Below are 22,837 nucleotides of genomic sequence, written 5' to 3'. Positions count from 1 at the left end.
AAAGTGGAGCCTGTATTATAAAGTGTTCTTCCCTCACTTTCTGTCGTTAGTTTTTTGTGGTTAATTAAATGCGGTCTCTCTGGTCATAAATCTATCCTATGTAACAGTCTTCAGTACATATGGTAAATCACTTCACTTTTGTTTTGCAGCATTGTATTTAGCATTGTACTATTTTTAAGGTAGGGGACGCGGTGGCTAAGATGCTGAGCTTGTCGATCAGAAAGGTCGGCAGTTTGAATCCCTATCGCCACGTATGTACATATGTGTGTGTGTGTGATGTGATGGTCCAATGGTTAAGATGCTGAGCTTGTCGATCAGAAGGTTAGCAGTTTGGCGGTTTGAATCCCTAGCGCCGCAGAACAGAGTGAGCTCCTATTATTTGTCCCAGCTTCTGCCAACCTAGCAGTTTGAAAACACATAAAACATGCAAGTAGAAAAATAGGAACAACCTTTGGTGGGAAGGTAACAGCGTTTCGTGCACCTTCCGACGTTTAGTCATGCCGGCCATATGACAATGGAGACATCTTCGGACAGTACTGGCTCTTTGGCTTTGAAACAGAGATGAGCACCGCCCCCTAGAGTCGGGGACGGCTAGCACATTTACGTTTACCTGTTTTTAAGATTATTTTCTTTTTAAGCCCTAAATTGCCTTACTGCCCTAATTGCCTTATTGACAGAGCTAAGTGCTAAAAAAAAAAATCCTTCCTAGCATCTCTACTTTATGTGTAGTTTAGACATGATATTTGTTGCTCAGAACAATCTGTTTTGTCTCTTCACTTCTAATTGCTGGAGAAGCAAATTTCTTTCTATTATTTCAGTCTGTGCAAGCAGTATTAATAGGCAGCTTCCAAGCAGCAAGCTCTTTCCTACTCTGCAGCACTTTAACCAGATTTACACAACTGTTCCTCTTAAACCCAGACACACACACAAACACACATCCAGTATGTGCCCTACAACTCAGAGAAAACCTATAGAAGATTCCCTTTGGGCCTGAGCGCTGGAGCAGCCAAACCTCTGATGGTTCATTTCAGAATAACATTGGGCTTCTTCCTCTCCTACAGAAATATGATAGATTGGGGCCCGTCCCCCATCCTCCCCACCCCTGTGAATATTGAAGAGAGTGGTGAACTTTTGCCAGTTTTGAAAAGCCTGATAACTACCCCAGCCCCAACGTTCTGCAGCGCACATAAATTTTATGTATACATTCGGTAGACAGAAACAATTAGCAAGTTGCAATAGACATATGGGATCTGTTAATGTTCACCACAGCATTTCAAAACGTTCCAGAGTTCAAGTGAGCCATCATCATCCTTGTCCTTGAGCAGGAAACCCAAGTGCCAGTGCATGGATCAAGGATAGGATAACGCCTTTCTATTTAGAAATACAGCAGAGAAGTCTCTCTCCAGTGAGACTCCAGAGCGATATTATCCTCTCTTACCATCATCCAGCTGCTTCACTGTATTTTGTATTGTTCTGTTCATTGTATTGGTGACTGCTGGATACCTATAGATTCTCTTCAACCTTGCTTGTAGATTTAGGCGAGGAAGTTCGGGAACGGACTTCCGGGTTGCCCGTTGGGCCGTTTTTCTCCCTCAAGAGGCTTCAGGGAAACTTTCTGAAGCCTCCAGAGGGCGAAAAACGGCCCAACATGCAAACTGGAAGTTCAGGAGTTCCGAGTTGCCCATTGGGCCGTTTTTCATCCTCCGGAGGGAGAAAATTGGTCCAACACACAAACCGGAAGTTCGGGAAGTTCAGGAACGGACTTCCGAATTGACCATTGGGCCATTTTTCACCCTCTGGAGGTTTCAGGGAAGCCTCTTGAAGCCTCCGGAGGGAGAAAATGGTCCAACACACAAACCGGAAGTTCGGGAACGGACTTATAGGTTGCTTTAGGAAAGCCTCCAGAGAGTGAAAAACGGCCAAAAATCAAGGCCGAAATCAGCTGGCCAGCGCAACGCCTAGTGTGCCCCCAAAAATGGCGTGCCATAGTTTCACTATCACGGAACTAGACTATAGCCTCCTAAAGATGATGTGCAATAGATGTCCTTTTTGCCATTTTATGATGCCTGGAGTAATATTGCAGTTTTCCTAAGAGTTCTCAGTAACATTTGAAAACACCAGTTGAGAAACTCCTCCAATTCTCTTTGCTTCGTTTATTTTAGGTTATGCATGTTCCAGATATTCTTGTAATGCCAAGCACCCTCAAGACTTGCTTAGCATTTTCTTGTGTTCATTCATTCAACTTCTGAAGAGATTATTTATTGTTTGTTGTGCAGAAGGGGAGTCATTTTCCCCCCATCGAAGGGTATAAGGGTATTCATTCCGAGACTGAAGTTGGTGCAGTTGAGAGCTACATTTTCATTCAATTTTTTTTTTAGATTTTGGACATGAAACCTAGGTTAATAACCTGGGTTATTCAATGCTTTTTAACCTATTTTCTGTGCTTCTTAAGTTGTATCTCCAGGTTGTTGTGTTTCTTTTTTGTTACCATCTCTTGGAGCCTGTTTTATTGATGGGAGTTTATAAAACAACTGGTTTGTATTGACCTCATCTATAAATTCTAAAGTTTTACAACTAAAATGATGCAGAACTTTATAGATGAGTTAAATCCTGAAAAGACAGCTCCACTTGACTTTCAGACAATTTTTCACCTTGGGTTGCTTATACTGTTTATCGAAGTTTTCCCCTCCTCCTCTATAAAAATTGTCCGAAAATGCATAATACAGATTAATTCAGCTTTTGTCATCTCTTAAGTTATGGGGACAATTTTGAATCAAGAGAATGTCATGCACAAAGAAATGGATATATCAAATCCCATGTATGTATCAACTGGCTCGAGACTCATGAATTAATTAGGGCATCTGTTGGAACGTTGACAGCATGTCTGATCCACATCTGCCTGCACACATGGATAAATACATCACATTAATCTTTATCAGACACCATTCTCACAAACATTGCATTAGAGACAGTTGGAAAATAGGGACTAAAATGAGGTTATTTACAGTGTTTGTAAATATTGTTATGAATTCAGTAATGTCCGAACAGCAAAAATCCACTAGTGATTTTGGATATTGATTTTTTTGCTAAGTGTTCTTTCAACAGCTGCAAGGAGATAATAGATGGAAACCAGGGGTGTCTAACTTTGATAACTTTAAGACTTGTGGACTCCACCTCCCAGAATTCCCCAGCCACTATAGCTGGTTGGGGAATTGGGAGTTGTAGTCCACAAGTTTAAAGTTGCCAAGGTTGGACAACCCTGCTGTAAACTAATCATTAGCTTAATAGGAAATGTTGGTCAACGTTAGAGGTATTAATTTTCCAAACTTTTCCAGTATGGAGAACAGAGCTAGTGTCAAAGATGAACCAATCCTTTTAAGTATGCAGGCTTCTTCCAAAGGAGCAAATTGTTTTCAGGTTTGTGCAACTGAAGCAACTGTTTTTCAGTAGTATCTTTTTATTCTTGTGGCCAGGCTATATATTATTCCAATAAATGTAGTGTCATGAAGATTATTAATAAAATGCAGAAATAAAGGGCAGTGGATTCCTCTCGTTTTAGGAGCTGTTTTGCCATCTATTTGTAGGCTTGTGCAAATGGTTCAGAAGACCATCTTGGAAAAGCCTGGTTTGAATCCACGGTGGGAAGCAGGGTCAGCGTAATGAAGAAGCTAGGATTGCTGTCAGAGTGAAGTGGCCGTGCTGAGCCTTTAGGAGGAAATTAATGCTTTGAGCAAGTGGGTTCAGGGGGTAACAGCAGCTTTTGGCTGCCTCTGTGCCATTCACTTTGCAAACTGTCTCTGAATGACATGGAGAGTTCTAGTACAGTGTTTTTCAACCACTGTGCCGCGGCACACTAGTGTGCCGTGACATAGTGTAAGGTGTGCCGTGGGAGAATTACTTTATATATAGTCAATATAGGCACAGAGTTAAATTTTTTAAACATTTTCTAATGGTGGTGTGCCTCGTGATTTTTTTCATGAAAAAAGTGTGCCTTTGCACAAAAAAGGTTGAAAAACACTGTTCTAGTAGATCGGTCCTATCAGCACTCTAAAGATGACTTACAGCTTCCAAGATACAGTTTGATTCTGTTCTTGTTACCATCTAATGAACTGCAGAGTTCTTTAGAAGGTCAATTTGTTGTTGACTTATGGTTGATTTATGACAATACAGCTATGACGATTACATATAATAATTTCTGGATTCTAGTTTTGTAGGTGTACATTTCTCCCCCCTCCCCCCCCCAAATCTCCTGATCTTGGTTCATAATTTAACATTAATATGCATTTCGATTGGCATTTGATGACTTGTATAATCGGAGATTCATCTCAGGAAAGGTATACCGATTCCTAGGTTGTGGTTAATTTTCTTATGACAGCCCTAATCCTGAATTGGAAAGATACTGTAACAGCAAAACATATTAAAGTTCAACTAACAAAGAAGACGTAATGGTAACCTTGATCCATAATGGTGAAGTTCTTGTCTCAGAGGGGGGGAAAAACCTTTGGAAAAAAGCATTACCAGTGGAAAATCCACAATGTTTCTGCAATGAAAGATTGGTGAGCACGGTTGTTAACTGAGCTTCTTGCTTCTAGAATCTTCTGCATTTATTTAACATTTCAGAATTAGTGGAGGCTAGGAATATAAAGCAAGGCTTCGTTCAGTGGCTAAGACGTTGAGCTTGTCGATCAGAAAGGTCGGCAGTTCGAATCCCTAGCGCTGCATAACGGAGTGAGCTCCTGTTTCTTGTCCCAGCTTCTGCCAACCTAGCAGTTCGAAATCACATAAAAAATGCAAGTAAAAAAAATAGGAACCATTTGGTGGGAAGGTTACAGCGTTCTGTGCACCTTTGGCATTTAGTCATGCCAGCCACATGACTACATGAAACGGAGATGAGCACCACCCTCCCTAGAGTTGGGAACGACTAACACATATGTGCGAGAGGAACCTTTACTTTACCTTTAATTTAGGAATATTAAAAAAAGAATGTACATCTTGATAACAATTGATTTTTAAATATAATCAGGCATCCGCATTCTGAGTTTTGGGGTATGACAGAGTGTTGTTTCAAAGAGTTCACATAATGTATATATTTTGTATCTTGAGAGCAACAAATAAGCAGCCGTGACCTTGTTTTGTTGGCTGAACAAGAAAAGGGTTTTCAGAAATGCTTTAGATCTATTAAGATACATAGTCATGTTATTCTATGGTAGCTAAAAATCAGAAAAAAAAACATAGTGGCACCTTTTCAATCCCTGTTGGGTGATTCTTCTCAAGGTCCATGTTAATCCCACTAAACATGTAAACTGTCTACCTGAATTGACTTCTAATACTCCACTATCCAGAATATTATCACCAGCCTGCAAAGTGGACAGAGTCTCAATTCGATTGCCTTTTGGTAAGTACTGGCAGTTTTGAGTGATAATTCTCTCCCCTTTGGGAGCAATTAGTACAGCATATTGAACTGCTTATTGTACCAAATTGATTGGTCAGATCTTAGATAGTTTCTCCTTTTGATTGGTGCAAACCAAAGCACATGAACCACTTTCTAAAAAAAAGTACAAAACCAGAAGAAATAACTTCCGATAGATTTGGGGTCATTCGTGTAAATAAAGTTTGCTGTGATACTGTTTTCAAATTGTTAAGTGTTGGGTGCTGAGATTCCTGTGAAATGACACTTCTCTTTCAGGAATAGAAGCGACATAGCTTGGTCTAGTGGTTAAGACCCCAGGCTAGAAAGCAGGAGACTGTGAGTTCAAGTCTCTTCTTAGCCATGAAAGACAGTTGGGTGACTTTGGGCCAGTCACCAGGAGACAGTGAATTCTAGCCCCGCTTTAGACATGAAAACGAGCTGGGTGATTTTGAGCCAGTCACACTCTCTCATCCCACTTGTACAGGGTGGTGGTGGTGGTGAGAATAGGAGGAGGAAGCGTGTTGCGTGTTGGGTAAGTTCACCGCCTTGAATTATTTATAAAAATAATAAAGGCGGGATATTAAATAGAGGAAAACCTTTAACTTCAGGATTTTAAAAAAATTTAATTTGAAAATTGCTTGCCTTCTGTTGGATTTCATCTTGTATTTGTACACTTGTTAACAGCAAACATTGGATGTATCCTTTCATTCACAATAAAGACGAAGAGGGGAAGGTGGTGGTCTCAGAAGAAGGGTATTTCAGCAAAAGTAATGGGAAACCTGCACATTCCAGCTAGTAACAAATTGATTTTGGTGATTCCTGAATTCTGGTTTAACAGTTTGTTGAAGAGCCAAGGTGGCGCAGTGGTTAAATGGAGCACTGCAGGCTACTGCTAGATCAGCAGGTCAGCGGTTCAAATCTCACCGGCTCAGGGTTGACTCAGCCTTCCATCCTTCCGAGGTGGGTAAAATGAGGACCCAGATTGTTGGGGGCAATATGCTGACTCTCTGTAAACCGCTTAGAGAGGGCTGAAAGGCCTATGAAGCGGTATATAAGTCTACTGCTATTGCTATTGCTATAAACTCTTAATACTTTACTGACATGATTTTAGTCTGACTTGCTATTTTTAGTATCATTATTATTATTTTTGTAAATAATTTTCCTACTTTTTGCAAAGAGACTATTTTGTGTACTGCCAGGTTGACGAGGTTTTGCCTGTTTTAAGGTATATTACAAATATGCGAATTGCATCAATCCAGCCGACGTGCTCACCGTTTTGAAAACATCATTTTACCTTTAAAATCACATGTTCCATTTTACCGGCCTCCTTCATATAGAAAATACATTCTTTTTGATACTAGTGTTAAAAAAGAAAAGGAAAAAAAAAAAAAGAAAAGGAAAAAAAAGCAAACTCCAGTATTTTCTATGTGGAAGGAAGTTTTCTGTACATTTCTCCCATGTCTTTTACATCATGGTAGTTTGAATAACCATGCTTCCATATTCACATCAACTTTTTTTGTTTTTGTTTTTTCCAATTTATACACAGCACTTGCTCTGAAATTTGGGGACTGAGTACACCAAATACGATAGATCAGTGGGATACCACAGGCCTATACAGCTTCTCTGAACAAACCAGGTGAATATTCTGCCCTGTGTCTCGTCATAGAGATCTTGCGGGTGGGTTTGGCTTTTCAGGGGTCTTTTACCAGTTGCAGTGCTTCCTAGCAACAGAGCCTTTTAAACAGGATGTTGTGTTCTCAGTTGATGTTTTAACCAACCAAAGTTCTCTTCCTATTAGTGCTGTGGGAAGACTGGGTGGGTGGGTGGGGGGAGGGGTGTGTGTGACTTCATAATCTGTTCTTCATTTAACAACAAAGGGGGCATTTTGCTTCATACCAGGTTACCAAGTGTGTCTTTAAAATGCTTGCACACTATATATTTGTATGTATATTTTTTTAAAAAAGAATCAGGTATGTTCACTCAGAGACAAGGAGACAACTTGTCCGGCTTTTGGTGGTTCCTTTTATTTTATTTTTTTCTTCCCATGTCACCCTATTTGCATTGTGTGCTGAGATTTTTGTCTTTTCCCATCCCATGAGTCATAAATCCATCTGCATTTGTGTAGGCCCAGGCAGTCTTTTTATCTTAAAACTAGCAAAACTTTTCAACTGGTAGCAGCAAGGGATGCAGAAACCGCAGGCAGGCATGATGCGCCGTCTGGGTGGACGCTGCATGTTCTGATGCCAGGGTTTCTCAAGAACTTCGGCCACTTTTGAGACCTGTGGACTTCAACTCCCAGAATTCCCCAGCCAGCCCAGCTGGAAGTCCAAAGGCCTTAAAAGCAGCTCAGGTTGAGAAACCCTGTTTTATGCAATGTGAATTTCCTTTGGTGATCTGACTGCTATAATTTTATGTGCAGTCTTGTACAACCTATATTCTTAACAGCAATAATTGCCTGTTTTGGCCCAGTGTCAAGTGTTGCTGATGAGCAGACTTATTTATTGTCCAGCCATTATGACACACACAGATCCTTTGATTCAAGGGCCAGTAATAGTAGTGTGTGCACACTAACCATGAAACGACCTCTCTTATTGCAAAGAATATTGCAGTGTCGAAAGATACAAATGTCTGTGGCAGCTCTTTTGCATTTTTCTTTTTCGGGTAGGACGGAAGGGTGCTCTAAGTGCCATAGTTCTGAGTAGGTCATCTTAAATATGCTACAAGTCAACAACTCAGAACATTCTGGAATATTTTCCCCCCTCTCTCCAGGTCTCTCGATGGCCGCCTCCAAGTGTCCCACCGTAAAGGATTGCCGCATGTCATTTACTGCCGCTTGTGGCGCTGGCCTGACCTTCACAGCCACCATGAACTTAAGGCCATTGAAAACTGTGAATATGCTTTTAATCTTAAAAAGGATGAAGTGTGTGTAAATCCTTACCATTACCAGAGAGTGGAGACTCCAGGTACGAAGATGGCAAGCACGGCTGACGTAAAGGGCTTGGCTAATGCAGGCTTCCCTTACTAAGCCTCCGACGTAACGCTCAGTGTGTACAAAGTTGAATCAAAAGGAGTGTCTGCATTATTTCCAAGGGTTTGAGCGGGAGTTACTCCAACTTTTAATTTTCCACAGTGGCACGTAAATATTGAAAAGCTTTGTTCGGTTGAATTGAATACATGTGTTTGGCACTCCCTGGTATAACTTGGAGCTGCAAAAGGCTGCAAGCGTTCACCTCAATTAAAATGACAGAACTCCTCAACTGTCTTTTCTGCTTTGTTGTAGAGACTCAAGTGGCTCCCAGGATTTTTAATATAGAGACACCTGAATGATATGTTTGTTCATATGTAGTTCCAGGGAAAGGATTCCATCACAACCTGGAGCAGCCACTTAAGAGTGCTTGTTTTTTCCCAATTCCCTGTAATTTCTAAAGGATAGTTTGTTCAGATGGAATAAAAAAGTGTTTCTTAGGGCATGTTATTGCTTAATTGTTAACATGTCGTCAGTGCAAGGAACTGAGACCGATAGAATTGGTACCACGCTAATTTAGTCTCACATCTACCGTATGAACTGAGAGTCTATGAAGATTCACAGCCATGCAGAATCACGGTTGTCCCAAAGGTGCTTTTTCAAAAGGCAGCTGGACTTTGAACTTATTTCACTTTATTTTCCAAAGTACCCGAAGGCAGGACGAGAAACAATGGGTGGAAACTAATCAAGGGGAGAAGCAACTTGGAACTAAGGAGAAACTTCCTAACAGGGAGGACAATTAACCGGTATAACGGCTCGCCTTCAGAAGTTGTGGGTGCTTCATCCCTGGAGGTTTTTAAGAAAAGACTGGATAGCCAACTATCTCAAATGGTACAGGGCAGTGATGGCAAACCTTTTCAGGAGCAGAAGAGGAGCTGCCCAAGGTGTATGCACACATCCAAAAATGAACTTCCGACGCGCACCGGCCAGCTAGTCTTCTGGGTTTCTGGTGTGCATGGGTGTGCAACAATCAGCTGTCCGGCGCGCATACTCACGCAGGAAAACAGAAGACCAGCTCTTCCAGTTTCCTGCACTGCCACACACACGAAGTCCAGCTGATCATCACCCTCGCCTGCACGCCAGAAACCAGGAAGAGAAACAGGCGATGCCACACGTGCCAGACAACATGGCTCCGCGTGCCACTTTGGGCGCACGTGCCATAGGTTTGCCATCATGGGTATAGGGTCTGCTGCTTGAGCAGGGAGTTGGACTAGAAGACAGTCCCTTCCAGCTCTATTCTGCTTGTTTTTCCTTGAAGATGTATATCTTCTCATTCAAGAAGCTTGAACTGAAGAAGCTTCTTGGAAGGACTGAAGAACTTCAGTTCCCAGAACTGAAGAAGCTTCTTGGATGAGAAGCGAAACATCTTCAAGGAAAAACAAAAGTCCAGTTGCCTTTTGAAAAAGCACCTTTGAGATATATGAGCTGAGAAAAAGGCTCCAAAGTGACTTTAGCGAATTTTGCATCTGCATCCCTCTCCTTTTACACTTCATATCTACGGTTAAACCAGAATCAGAGAGGTCCCATTTGGATCTCAGCCTTAAAGACAACTTCATTCCCTTGGTTCAGTGGTTGCTTTCCGTTCCTTAGACTTCCACCCTTTCCTCCTGGGGTGATTCTGGGAAAAATAAGACAAATTTCTGCTTGTCAGAAGAAAGTGTGAAATAAAGAAGAAAACCTTTTTAGTAATATGCCTAGGAGATTCTGGCTAAGTTTGCAGACAGCAGTACTCATATTCACCATGGATATTAGCATGTAATATATATTAAGTTTCTCCCTCCCCTCCTCCCCCAAGTGTTGATACTTAAATTAGCATTTTAAGCTAATTGGTGTGGTTTTCTCCATGCTTACCTGGAAATAAGCAATAATAATTTGGGTTTAATAGGCATAAAATTGAACGACCAGTGAGTGCTTTGAATTAAAACCTTGTCATGTGACTGTAGAGTCTGAAATACGTTCTATAGAGGGGTATGCATATGGTTGTGTATTTAAGCATGGTAAATTGTGCTAAACTTTTTTGGGATGTTTTTCCTCTTCCCAGTTCTGCCTCCTGTTTTGGTACCACGACACACTGAGATTCTGACTGAACTTCCTCCTCTCGATGACTACACTCATTCCATTCCCGAAAACACTAATTTTCCAGCAGGAATAGAACCACAAAGCAATTACATACCAGGTATTCCTGTAAAAGCAAATAGAACTAAACTGAAATCCATTGTATAACGTGCCAAAATTAAAATAACAACATGGGAAGCCGGATGCTTTGCTAGGATTGGTATTTCTTTGTAATTTAGTTGGGTCCAACTAAAAGTTTTTTAACCATCATCCCAATCCTTGCCAGTATACTTTTTCATAAGGAAAAGAAGAAAGAAGATATTTTAACAGCATCTTTAAGAGCCGTGTTGGCGCAGTGATTAGAGTGCAGTACTGCAGGCTACTTCTGCTGGCTGCCTGCAATTTGGCAGTTAGAATCTCACCAGGCTCAAGGTTGACTCAGCCTCCCATCCTTCTGAGGTCGTAAAATGAGGACCCAGATTGTTGGGGGCAAGATGCTAGCTTTAGCAATAGTACTTAGACTTATATACCGCTTTATAGTGCTTTACAGCCCTCTCTAAGCGGTTTACAGAGTCACCATATTTGAACCCTGACAGTTATATTTTCAAATGCACCAATTGTGTTTCTCCACTGTCATTTGATGTTGTGGGTTGTACTTCTAGTTTTATTTGTGAATCATAAAATGTGTTCTGCAAGCTGGAGTACATATAAATAACTTTTGTGCATGAGGTATAATTGAATACACTTGAAGTTGCCTTTCTTACAAAAAGAATGCATAAACTTCAGGAACCCTTCATGAGTTCATGGGCCATGCATATATTAACCTTTGCTGGGGAGGGAACTGCCTTATAGGCATCTCTAGCCACAAATGGGATCGTGTGTTAAACTAGCTATTACCTAACTTACCTTTGAAGTGAATCTGTAGCATGAGTATTTATTTTTTTAAAATTTAGGTAACGGCATTCACAAGCTTGCTTACTGTGTGGGAATTGAGGCTATGAAAACTAGCATCCTTCCCCTCTCCTCTCCTCCCCTCCCTTCCTTAGGGCGTTTCTTGTGAAATTGGGAAGTCCATACTGGGCTTTTTCTTGTGTTTGCTTGAGACCAGTGGTTAGGAATGCAGTACTGCAGGCTAATTCTCCTGACTACCAACTGCTGAGAGTTCGATCTTGACCGGCTCAAGATTGACTCAGCCTTCCATCCTTCCGAGGTCGGTAAAAACGAGGACCCAGATGGTTGGGGGACAATAGACTGACTCTGTAAACTGCTTAGAGAGGGCTGTTAAAGCACTGTGAAGCGGTATATAAGTCTAAGGGCTATTTCGAGTAGAAACTTGAAAGGATTACAAGCTCCACAATGGTCAGGACTTTACTGATTTAATGAGGGCGGGTGGAAAAGCTCTATGCACTTACATGCATGCCCATGTAGAGTTTGGGACCAGAATGTCCAGAGCTTCCCCTTTTTTATTCCCATTCTAAAAATGACCACCATCCCCCAATCTTCCAAAAAATCAAAAACTCACTCCAGTCTTAAAACTCCACAACTCTAATGTCTGAGCATGTCTAGTGTGTATAAAGATTGCAACATAAGGCTAAGGAAAAAGGGAAACGCAAGTGACTGTCACATTTTCCCCCTCTCTAAACCTGACATGGATTTTTTTTTTGCTGTTCTAATTGTGGCAGTGTGATTTCCGGCCAGAGGTGTATTTAAATAGGCCCAAGGGCTAAATTCCTAAACATTTTGTCTATTCTTTGTTTATTGATCAAACATCTAGCGTCCATGGTATTGAGTGATGGTTTTATTTTAAAGGCTTCTCAATTATATTTTGCTCTTGGCAGAAACACCACCCCCTGGCTATATCAGTGAAGATGGGGAAACCAGTGACCAGCAGTTGAACCAAAGCATGGATACGGGTAAATGCCTTCATTTTTATGGTGTGCTCAAGTCTTATGCTCATTTTTTGTTACGTTTGCATGTATCTCTGTGACAAAAATGTTCTTGGGTTGTATCAGTGTTAGGTTTTAAAAGGGTATGTTGGTTTATTTGTTTGTTTAAACCAACTCCAGTGGACCCTGGTGCTATACATAAATTAAAAAAGATTCAATGCCTGCAAGGAAAAAAAAATCCTATGTGGAAACCACTTCTGGACTTTGTGCTTGAGGTAGAGGGAAAAAAATGAAACTTTGATTTTGGGTTTACGGATTAAATAGATACGGTGTAACAGCAAATGGCTAGTTTAAACTACAAGCAAAGTCAATGGGAAGCTGGGTTCACTTAACAGTTGTGTTACTACCTTAATAACTGCAATGATTCACTTAACAGCTGTGGCAAGAAAGGTTGTAAAATGGGGTAAAATTCATCTAACAATCTCTTTGTTTATCAATAGAAATTTTAGGCTCAGTTGTGGTCATAGGTCAAAGACCACCCGTACATTTCATATTTCTTGGATTATTAGATACTGAAGTGGCAAAGGGTTAGTTAAATGCCCTTTTCAGTAGGTTAATATACAGTATATCACCTATCCTGATCTCTCAATCTTGATTTTTGTTACGTTACTGCTAATAGGAGTAAGATAAATTCTAAGCTAGTTAGTGGAACTAATGCTAAGGTTCTGTCATGGCAATCATAGTTCCTCCCATCCTTTGTTCAAACATTTTCCATTTTTTTCAACATTTCATTGAGTTGGGGAAAGAATAAAAGTGATTCCAGATTCTTTTAACTACCCTGTCCAAAGGTAATGGTAGCTTGTGAAAAAATAGGGCACCTGGATCTCTGTCTAAATGATTTGTGTGAGTGTTTGTGTGTGTCTGCACACAGGCAGGAGAACAACAATGAAATAATGTCCTTGATTGTTTCCCCAGGATCACCGGCAGAGTTGTCTCCTAGTACACTCTCTCCTGTCAATCACAGCCTAGGTAAGGCGGGAACACTGAATTGGATAAATGTCTTTGTATTAGGAAATAGGAACTCTTATTATCTGAAGCCAGTAGTGGACTGCTGCCGGTTCGGATAGGTTCAGACGAACCGGTAGCTGGCCCCGCCCTATCCTGTCCTATATTTCCTTCTTTCTGGCTCAGCTGATTTGTGCGGCACAGCTGATTTCCGTCCCTCCACTATTCTACTTACCGGGGCTGCCTTAGAGCAGTGTTTCTCAACCTTGGCGAGTTTAAGACGAGTGGACTTCAACTCCCAGAATTCCCCAGACATGCTGGCTGGGGAATTCTGGGAGTTGAAATCCATTCGTCTTAAACTCGCCAAGGTTGAGAAACACTGCCTTAGAGGGTAAGCAGCTGAGCTTCCAATTGCTGTATTCTGAATGCTGCGCGCAAGCGCATTAGGCACACACGCACACAAAGCGCGCACTCACCGAACCGGTAGTTAAACCGATTGCAGCCCACCACTGCCTGTGGCAAAAAATGCAGAAATTGCAATGGTTGGCACCTCCACCTGGTACACCATTGAAGTATGTTTTTTTAAAAACTCGTCCTGTGTTTTGAGACATGGAGTTCAACCTTGACCAAACTTTTAAGACTTGTGGACTTCAACTCCCAGGCTAGCTGGGGAATTCTGGGAGTTGAAATCCAAGGTGGCCAAGATTAGATACCCCTGCTTTAGGGCTTCAGACTTTGAGTTCACCTCCAGGTGTGGGATATGGCAAGGTTCCACTGTGAGAGGCAGGCAGTAAATAAAGCCTTCTGTGCCCTGGTAAGAACAGCTATTCCTTATTTGAATATTTCCCTCAACAAAATAATTATTTGGTTCTCTTCTAAAATCATGTGAAGAGCAACGTTAGTATGCAAACAGGATAAAAAGGTGCCCCAGATTTAAAAGTTTAAAGGCTTGCATGCTGCTATCAGCAACTTGAAGTTAGATGCTCCTATGGACACATCCTGAGCTAAACATGTAATTCTAATAAGGATGTACATAAGTGTTTTGAATGCTGACCTTGCTCGAAATGAATTGCCCGATATCTTTGAATAGCCTTGAGAGGTATTATTGTAAAATAGATAACTGAGGCTTAGTAGAAGAGTTTGATTCACCATTGGACTGCTTAGATATACTGTTAAATTAACTTTTCCTACTATCGGGGACACGATAAAAGTGTTGCACTCCATACTCCACGGGACACATATCGGTTCCCTTCCGGATGTTCCAAACTCCCAACAGTAAAACTGTAGCCAGTCCTCAACTTATGACCATACTCGAGACTGGAATTATGGTCATACCTTGAGGCGGCGTGTCCAGACCCAATTTTTTGACAATTTTTTAAACTGCTGTTAAGCAAATCCATTGCATGATTACTATTTTTTTTTTGCCAACAATTGGAACGAAATGCCAGAAACTGATTTAAAAAACAAGGCAAATTGTGGTCACATGACTCTGTGTTGGATGCTGCGAATGGCCATAAAGGAAAACTGGTTGCCAAGCACCCAAAATACATTTACATGAGCACAAGGGGAGGGATAAGACAGTCATAACTTTGAAAATGAGTCATTAGGTTTTGGGGGGTGTCTATTGTTAACTTCAAGCAGCCACTAAGTGATCAGTCATAAATTGAGGGCTACCTGTACTTTGTTGGGATATTACTAGCATACGGTATGTTTAATGAGAGTTGTATCAATTTATGGGTGCCTCAATTCTATCAGTTTATAGGTGCTCATATAATTCATTAAAAATCAAATGTTTTGGTGAGTCTTTTTAACTAGTTCCAGCAACTTGTATTAATATTTCTATGGACGGTGTTTTTGGAAATGAGCTTCTTAAAACGTGAATCCCTTACTGTGCTGTGGGCAATTAAATCAAGATGGTTTCATCTAGGACCACATTACCCTGGAAAATGGGGTGCCAAAGAGCGGAACAGAAAGGGGAATAAAGATATGAAATGATTAGAGAAAATAAAAGTTTCAGGCAGAGTATGTCTTCAAACTCAGTTTTCCCCTGCAAATAAAACAAAGAGACAGTGTGAGCATTCCCTTAAAATTAAGACCTTCGGATTTTTTTGTTGCATGAGGTGAATTAGAGCAAACAGCCTTTTTTTAAATAAAAATGTATTATTTTTTTATTTTACCTGTTTAAACAACAATCAGTTAATTTTTGGCGTAAGCAAAGGAAGTCCCTCAACCATTGTGCTGACAGAGCTTTGATTGTGGTTTCACTGAAAACTGGACATTCCTTTTCAGTTTCAGTAATGGTAGCCATGACTATCAGACCCTTGCCAAATACTGAGAAGTAGAGTCATATTAAGAATGATTTATAAGAAGGATTTCTTTCTCCCTGCCAGATTTGCAGCCAGTTACCTACTCGGAGCCTGCCTTTTGGTGTTCGATAGCGTATTATGAACTAAATCAGAGAGTGGGTGAAACTTTCCACGCGTCGCAACCTTCGCTTACGGTAGATGGCTTCACGGACCCATCCAACTCCGAACGATTCTGCCTAGGTTTGCTCTCCAACGTTAACCGAAACGCCACGGTGGAAATGACAAGACGCCACATAGGTAGGGAGTCTGATCCCCTGGTGAATTACCAGTCTTCTGCCATTCACAGTTCAGATTCTTTTCTCCCCACACCCCTTCCTACCTACCTTTCTTTCTTTCCCCCTCTCTTTTTTTTGTCTCTGCTCCTTCCCTCCCTTCCTTCCTTCCCTCCCTCTCTCTTTCTCCCTGCTTCTTTCTTTCTTTCTTTCTTCCTTCCCTCCCTCTTTCTTTCTTTCTATTTTTTGTATCTGCTCCTTCCTTCCCTCCCTCTCTCTTTCTTTCTCCCTGCTTCTTTCTTCCCTCCCTCCCTCTCTTTCTTTCTCCCTCTCTTATTTTTGTCTCTGCTCTCTCCCTTCCTTCCCTCCCTCTCTCTTTCTCCCTTTCTTTCTTTCTTTCTTTCTTTCTTTCTTTCTTTCTTTCTTTCTTTCTTTCTCTTCCCTCCCTCCCTCTCTCTTTCTTTCCCCCCTCTCTTTTTTCTCCCTGCTTCTTCCCTCCCTCTCTCTTCCATCCTTCCTTGCTTCCTTCCTTCCTTTCTTCCCCCCCTCCCCCTCTTTCTTTCTTTCCCCCTCTCTTTCTCCCTGCTTCTTCCTTCCTTCCTTCCTTCCTCTTTCTTTCCCCCTCCCTCTCTCTTTCTCCCTGCTTTTTTCTTTCTTTCTCCCTACTTCTTTCTTCTTCCTTCCTTTCCTCTCTCTTTCTTTCTCCCTGCTTCTTTTTTTCTTTCTTCTCTCTTTCTTTCCCTTATATAAAACATTTAGGCAAGCAATGCAAGAAGTAGTAAAACTCAGTTCTTTCATTTAGTTTCATAACTGTGGCATGCTAGCTATAAAATAAAATTAGCAATCCAGGTGATTTTTAAATCGATACAAAAGGAGCAAAGCATGATGTCAGATGTTAACCTTCAGCATTTCTCTTTTCTCTCTTCCTCATTCCCCCCATCCAGGAAGGGGAGTGCGTCTGTATTATATCGGTGGGGAAGTTTTTGCCGAGTGCTTAAGTGATAGCGCAATCTTCGTGCAGAGTCCCAACTGTAACCAGAGATACGGCTGGCATCCGGCCACTGTGTGCAAAATCCCACCAGGTGAGATAGGTGAAACCAAAGAAACAACACATTCAGTATATTAAAATACATGACCAGAGCCGTAAGGCAGATTTCTTCCAAATGATACCTTTAGATCTTCTGAGTGTCAAATCCTTATTTTCGAATCAGCAGAAACTCTGCCCTGGGAATATTGGGGGATGAATTGCAGCATCTCCAAAAACTGTTTTAATTTTCTTTTTAAATGCTGCATAATCTTTAAAGGGATGGGTTCTATGATATTAACCCGGAGAGGATGCTGATAACTCGGCAGTAGTAAACCCCCAGCTGTCTTTTTCCTCTTCATATAGGTTGCAACCTGAAGATCTTCAACAACCAGGAATTTGCTGCTCTTCTGGCTCAGTCTGTGAATCAGGGCTTCGAGGCCGTGTACCAGCTCACCCGCATGTGCACCATCAGGATGAGTTTCGTCAAAGGGTGGGGAGCTGAATACAGGTACTTGATGGAGCTTTGAAGAGTTCCCTTGTGGCAGGGTGGGATTGCCAAGCCTACATTTCGGGTGCAACCCTAGCCTTCTCACAGAATCTATCTGGTCTAGCCTCATACTTGGCATTCTCTTTGCATGCCAATTATGGTGCTTTAGATCAGGGGTCTCCAACCTTGGCAACCTTAAGACTTGTGGACTTCAACTCCCAGAGTTCCTCAGCCAGCTTTGCTGGCTGAGGAACTCCGGGAGTTGAAGTCCACAAGTCTTAAAGTTGCCAAGGTTGGAAACCCCTGCTTTAAATCCATCTCAGGCTCTGTTGTGAGAAACTCAAGCTCTTCTCCCACCCTGGACGGTTAAGAAAATTCCAGTAAGAGGGCTGACAAATGGCAGGCAAACTTAACTCTGTACAAAGAGAGAATATTCTCAATTAACACCCCAGCGATCCTTGGGCCCATGTAGGCAACATTTTTTGGGAAGACTGAAAGTCCAATTTGGCTTTGATCTGCAGCTGGGTGGGTGGGGGGAGTTTGAAAGCTGATGTTGAAAGGCATTTCTAGCCTACGAAATGTCTTGCGGTTTCTCTGCCCCCCCCCTCCCAATTTCTTCCTATTGGGCTATATAGTTCCCTGTAGATGTTATACACCCTGGAGCAGTGGTCGTGTTTTGTAAATTAGTTCCTTTCTTTCTTTTATGCCCCACCTTTATTATTTTGATAAATGCAACTCAAAAGGGATACAGTGGCTCAGTGGCTAAGACACTGAGCTTGTCGGTCAGAAAGGTAGGCAGGTCAGTGGTTCGAATCCCTAGTGCTGCGTAACGGAGCTCCTGTTACTTGTACTAGCTTCTGCCCGCCTAGCATTTCGAAAGCATGTAAAAAATGCAAGTAGAAAAATAAGAACCACCTTTGGTGGGACAGTAACAGCATTCTGTGCCACTTCGGCTTTCATTCATGCCGGTTACATGACCACGGAGACATCTTCAGACAGCGCTGGTTCTTCGGCTTTGAAACAGAGATGAGCACCGCCCCCTAGAGTCGGGAATGACTAGCACATATGTATGAGGGGAACCTTTACCTAAAAACAACTTCAGGCGGCAAATATCTCTATTGCTCCTTCCTTTTATTTCCCCCCTAAGTAACAATCCTGAGAGTTGAGTTGGACTGAGAGAGAGTGACTGGCCCCGCTGACTTTCATGGCTAGAGCAGGACTAGAACTCCCAGCCTCCTGGTCTCTCTCGTGGAGCCCTAAGCCAAACTAGGCCAAACAGACTGTCTCTCGTTCTACAGAGTTTGCCATGGAGATGTCCCATATTTGCTTGACATCTTTTAACCTTTAGTTTTAACTTTAGTTCTCTTAAAGTGCCAACCTTGATTGAAAGCACATAGTGCTGCAAAACAGTTATTAATTTAATGATTTATTAAACAAATGTATACATCCCCCCCAGGTCACACACATTTTTTTTTACGAATTCGTCGCATAGTAAAAATCCATAAAAAAACAGCACTGCACCACCCTTATTAAACACTTTGATAACTTCCCATACCCCATCCTACTCCCTTTATTAAGCACTTAAACTACACATCGGGGTTTTTCTGCTCTACTCTATGAATTATTATGTTATTCCGAAGAAAGAGAAAATGGAATCTTAAAATGTAATACGAAGGGTGGCACAGATTTTAAAGATAAACTGCCCGAAGTAAGTAGGACTTGCAATTTGTTTTGGAAAAGGGATAGTTGCTTTTTTGCACCTAGATAATAAAATTGCTCACAGCTTAACTTGTGCAGTAGGACAGATACCCCCAAGGCTGGGGCTGATGGGCAAAAGAAAAACTGCACGCGAGGGCGTCCTTGTCTCTTAGCAGAGTTGGGTGTGTATGTGTGGAAATAGGTTAAGTAGGGAATGGGTAGTTGGTACAGGTAACGGGAAGGAAAAGAAAAAGGCTCCCTTGATGACACAAGAAGAATTAAATTTGCCTTCTCAGTGAGCATTAGATTTGTAATCCCCTATGTCATTGTAGGTAATTACAAATGGGGACGACGACACTCGATTTATAAATTATACAATCACAAAATTCTTATTTCACCTTATAAAATTGGTCTTCCTTGAGATTTAGGTGAAGATAGAAGCTCCCTGGATCTCATTCTTGACTACTAGTGGTACCTCCCTATGGCTTATAGGGGAGGCGTTGGCTTTTTCCTCTTGAAAGATGTGTTTTTAAACTTATGCTCATCAACCTGGTGTTCCTGGTAGTCTCCCACCCAGATGTTAACCAGATATTCCCCCTGCTAATCCCTGTTGCCGTTTCACGCCCTCTGTGATGGTTAGGGATTACCAACCAAGAGGCCACAAAGAGGTGGAAATTAGGTACCAGCAGTGCTGATACACGGTGGGTGGGAAAGGTGACTATGTTATTTCTTCAAGTCCTGGCCTGTAATTAAACTGGGTATGGGCAGTCCTTGACTTATGACCACAATTGAGTCCAAAATTTCTGTTGTTAAGCACGTTAGCAACCGAACTTACTCTGGGGTGGGCTTCAAAAATTTCAGCAACGGGTTCTCTGCCCAATTGCTGGGTGGGCGTGGCCATAGTAGGCATGGCCTAGTCAGCCTCCTGCACCACGGTGGCAGTGGAGGGGCGCATTTTCGCCTTCCCTGGGCTCCGGAAGCTTTCCTTGAGCCTCTGGGAGGGCGAAAACTGCTCCTCCGGGCTCTGGAGCCCAGGAGAGGCAGTTTTTCCCCCTCCAAGAGCCTCCGTGCAGGCCCTGCACTTACCTGGCATACAAAACAGACCGCGTGGAGACTCCTGGGAGGGGTGGGTCGGGCAGGGCCAGCCAGGGATGGAATTTGGAGGTTCTCCGAATCAGCCATAACATTAGCTATGGGTTCTCTCGAAACTGGGCGAACCCGTAGCAGCCCACCCCTGAACTTGCCCCCATTTCAAAACTTACTTTTGCCCTATTTTTACGATCTTTCTTGGGCACGATTGTTAAGTGAGTCATTTGCAATTGGTTAAGCTAATAGCCCAGTTGTTAAGTGCACCTGGCTTCCCCATCGACTTTGTCAGAAAGTCGCAAAAGGGACACTGCAACCATCATAAATATGAGCCAGTTCTTAATTTTGATCACGTGACCACAGGGATACCACAACAGTCGCGAGTATGAAAAAAGGTTGTAAGTCAATTTTTTCCCCCAGTGCCATTGTAACTTTGTAGGGGCGCGAAACCATCAGTTGTAAGTCAAGGTCTGCCAGGCATTCTTTTCGGCTGGTGTGTTGTTTTCGCAAATGCCACAAAGGCGTTTTATTCATTCCTTCTCTAACCCCCCCCCCCTTTTTTTTTTTCCTTTCAGGCGTCAAACAGTAACAAGCACTCCTTGTTGGATCGAGCTGCACCTGAACGGGCCCCTACAGTGGCTGGATAAAGTATTGACTCAGATGGGGTCTCCCTCAGTGCGTTGTTCTAGCATGTCGTAATCTCGGAGGGCTCCGAAGATGGGAAGTCCCGACAACGGCTCGTTCTGTCACAGTCAACGCGTGCGTGGTCTCCATGAACTGTTTTCCTAACCCCAAAAAAAGTTCTGAGAGAGAGAGAGAGAGAGAGAGAGAGAAAGCACTTGAGAATCTCATCAGTTTTCAAGCACCTTGTGGATTTTGTTTCTTATACTCTGATACTAGGTGAAACGTTAGTGTATAGAAACACCTTCTCCTGAAGGAGGGAGGGACATTTAAAGACTTTTAACGGTGGTTTTTTTTTTATTGGGTATATATAAATCGAGTGTCCTACAGGTTGACCAATAACATGGACAAGTACAACTAGCAATAGGCCAGGAAGCCTCTCCAAAGCGTGGCGCCGTTTTTGCAATCCTAGTTAACCGCGTCCACTGGTAGATGTACGGAGCTCCGGCTTAAGCAGACATCTCATAAAAGGCCTAAATACTTGGGTTCTCCATATTTTTTATATTTTTGTATACATATTGGTTACGCGTGCAGGCTTTTACACTGCCCTCGAAGATGTGCTTGTTACAGAAAGCTTCCAGTTCCATTATCTTCAACTGCTGACCGTAGACAGAGAGAGATTAAAATTTCGGGTTTTAATCACCTGAAAGCGTGGTGGAACCGAACGTGTTCCAAATAAATGGAATTCCTTCACCTTCCTCACTCCCTCAAACGATGAAATCCGGTTTGAATTGGGACATGCCCTGTCCATTCAGCAAATGCATCCGTTGCTGGCAGTCCCTGCTGCGGTCCTTCAGATTCGCTTTGTGTCATTTACGCACTAATGGAGTAGTGTCATTGTAGGTCAGTTTGGTTTTTATAACCAATGAAACAAATCCAAATCTCTTCCTAACCGGTGAGTCAGTCAACTTTCTTCCTCGGCCTCCTTGCTGCCTCCCGGACATGAAAGTCTCCCTTATCTGTGATTAGTAGATTTTGCTCCCGGTTTCAAATCCTACCTAAGAAAGACGGCAGGATATTATTCGTCTCTGAGAACGAGATTGTCAGGTGCGGCTCGACTGATCCTTCTTTCCCGATCAGGAAAGAGGGCTTGCATCCTCTTCCCTAAATGCCTCCATCAGCCCTCTGTCTAATACACCATCGGATGTTCACAGTTGGACCTGCAACGCCTGCCTTAACTTCCCTGAAAATAGTATTTTTTTATGACGTGTTTGCTTGCTGGGCTTCTAAATCAAATCGACGAAGGGGAAGGCCGAGCAGGCGACTGCTTTCTTCTGTTATTTCCCCCAAGTCTTCCTGGAGTCCGAGGAGAAGGAAGGGCAGGAGGAGGAGGAGGAGGAGGAGAAACGAGGTCACCACGCTTCCTGTTTCATTGGAGAGGAGATCCCTGCTCCACAATTTCCTTTTTTGCAGGTGGCAAAACAGGCTTTCTGGATGGGTTGTACGGAAGGGGCGTTTCACCAAAGGGTTTTGTTTTTTTTGAACGATAGAATTGAGCCACGAAGCGCCCACGATGGGATCTTGCAGAAGCAGCGGCGGCTGCAGCTTCTGTGGGTGGCTTATTGCTTGACCAAAGGAACAACCTCCACAGTACATGTTAGGGTGAATCTTAGGACACTCCTACACCTGGACCTTGCTTTAAAAAAAATAAATATTTTCAATTATATTCTACAGATAGGTCTTTGTTGGGTAAGGGTTGGGAAAACTGTACAGAAGCGTTTCTTCTGACTTGAAAAAGTATACATCTTACTAACCATCTTGTGATCTAGCCGTCTGTCCTCTTCGTCGTGGCAGTAGCCGGATTGCCTTTTGTCTTGTTTCTTTTTTTTCTCCTCCCCCCCCCCTCGCAACCAATGTCTCCCCCCCCCCACCTCCCCCAAAGGTTACTTTGCACTAGTC

At 42.4% G+C, this 22,837-nt stretch overlaps 1 protein-coding gene across 4 annotated transcripts in view; it reads left to right on the top strand.

Annotated features, from left to right (window-relative positions):
• Positions 1 to 22,602, top strand: part of SMAD2 (SMAD family member 2) — a 50,963-nt gene extending 28,361 nt beyond the window's left edge. For 3 of the 4 annotated variants that reach the window (XM_087715308.1, XM_087715309.1, XM_087715310.1), the window contains 9 exons: positions 6,957 to 7,046; positions 8,180 to 8,373; positions 10,477 to 10,611; positions 12,329 to 12,403; positions 13,352 to 13,405; positions 15,772 to 15,984; positions 16,904 to 17,041; positions 17,350 to 17,494; positions 20,833 to 22,602. In XM_087715308.1, coding sequence (XP_087571434.1) covers positions 6,957 to 7,046; positions 8,180 to 8,373; positions 10,477 to 10,611; positions 12,329 to 12,403; positions 13,352 to 13,405; positions 15,772 to 15,984; positions 16,904 to 17,041; positions 17,350 to 17,494; positions 20,833 to 20,956 — 1,168 coding nt within the window. In that variant the 3' untranslated portion in view covers positions 20,957 to 22,602. The remainder of the gene's footprint in view (positions 1 to 6,956; positions 7,047 to 8,179; positions 8,374 to 10,476; positions 10,612 to 12,328; positions 12,404 to 13,351; positions 13,406 to 15,771; positions 15,985 to 16,903; positions 17,042 to 17,349; positions 17,495 to 20,832) is intronic. The other variant, XM_087715311.1, reaches the window with a different exon arrangement.
• The last annotated feature ends 235 nt before the right edge of the window (positions 22,603 to 22,837 follow it).

This window comes from Thamnophis sirtalis, unplaced genomic scaffold (genome assembly GCF_051295495.1).
Source record: "Thamnophis sirtalis isolate CommonGarterSnake01/CBP01778 unplaced genomic scaffold, rThaSir2_p1.2 scaffold_5, whole genome shotgun sequence".
Taxonomy (NCBI): domain Eukaryota; kingdom Metazoa; phylum Chordata; class Lepidosauria; order Squamata; family Natricidae; genus Thamnophis; species Thamnophis sirtalis.
This window is presented reverse-complemented; position numbering and strand designations above follow the sequence as displayed.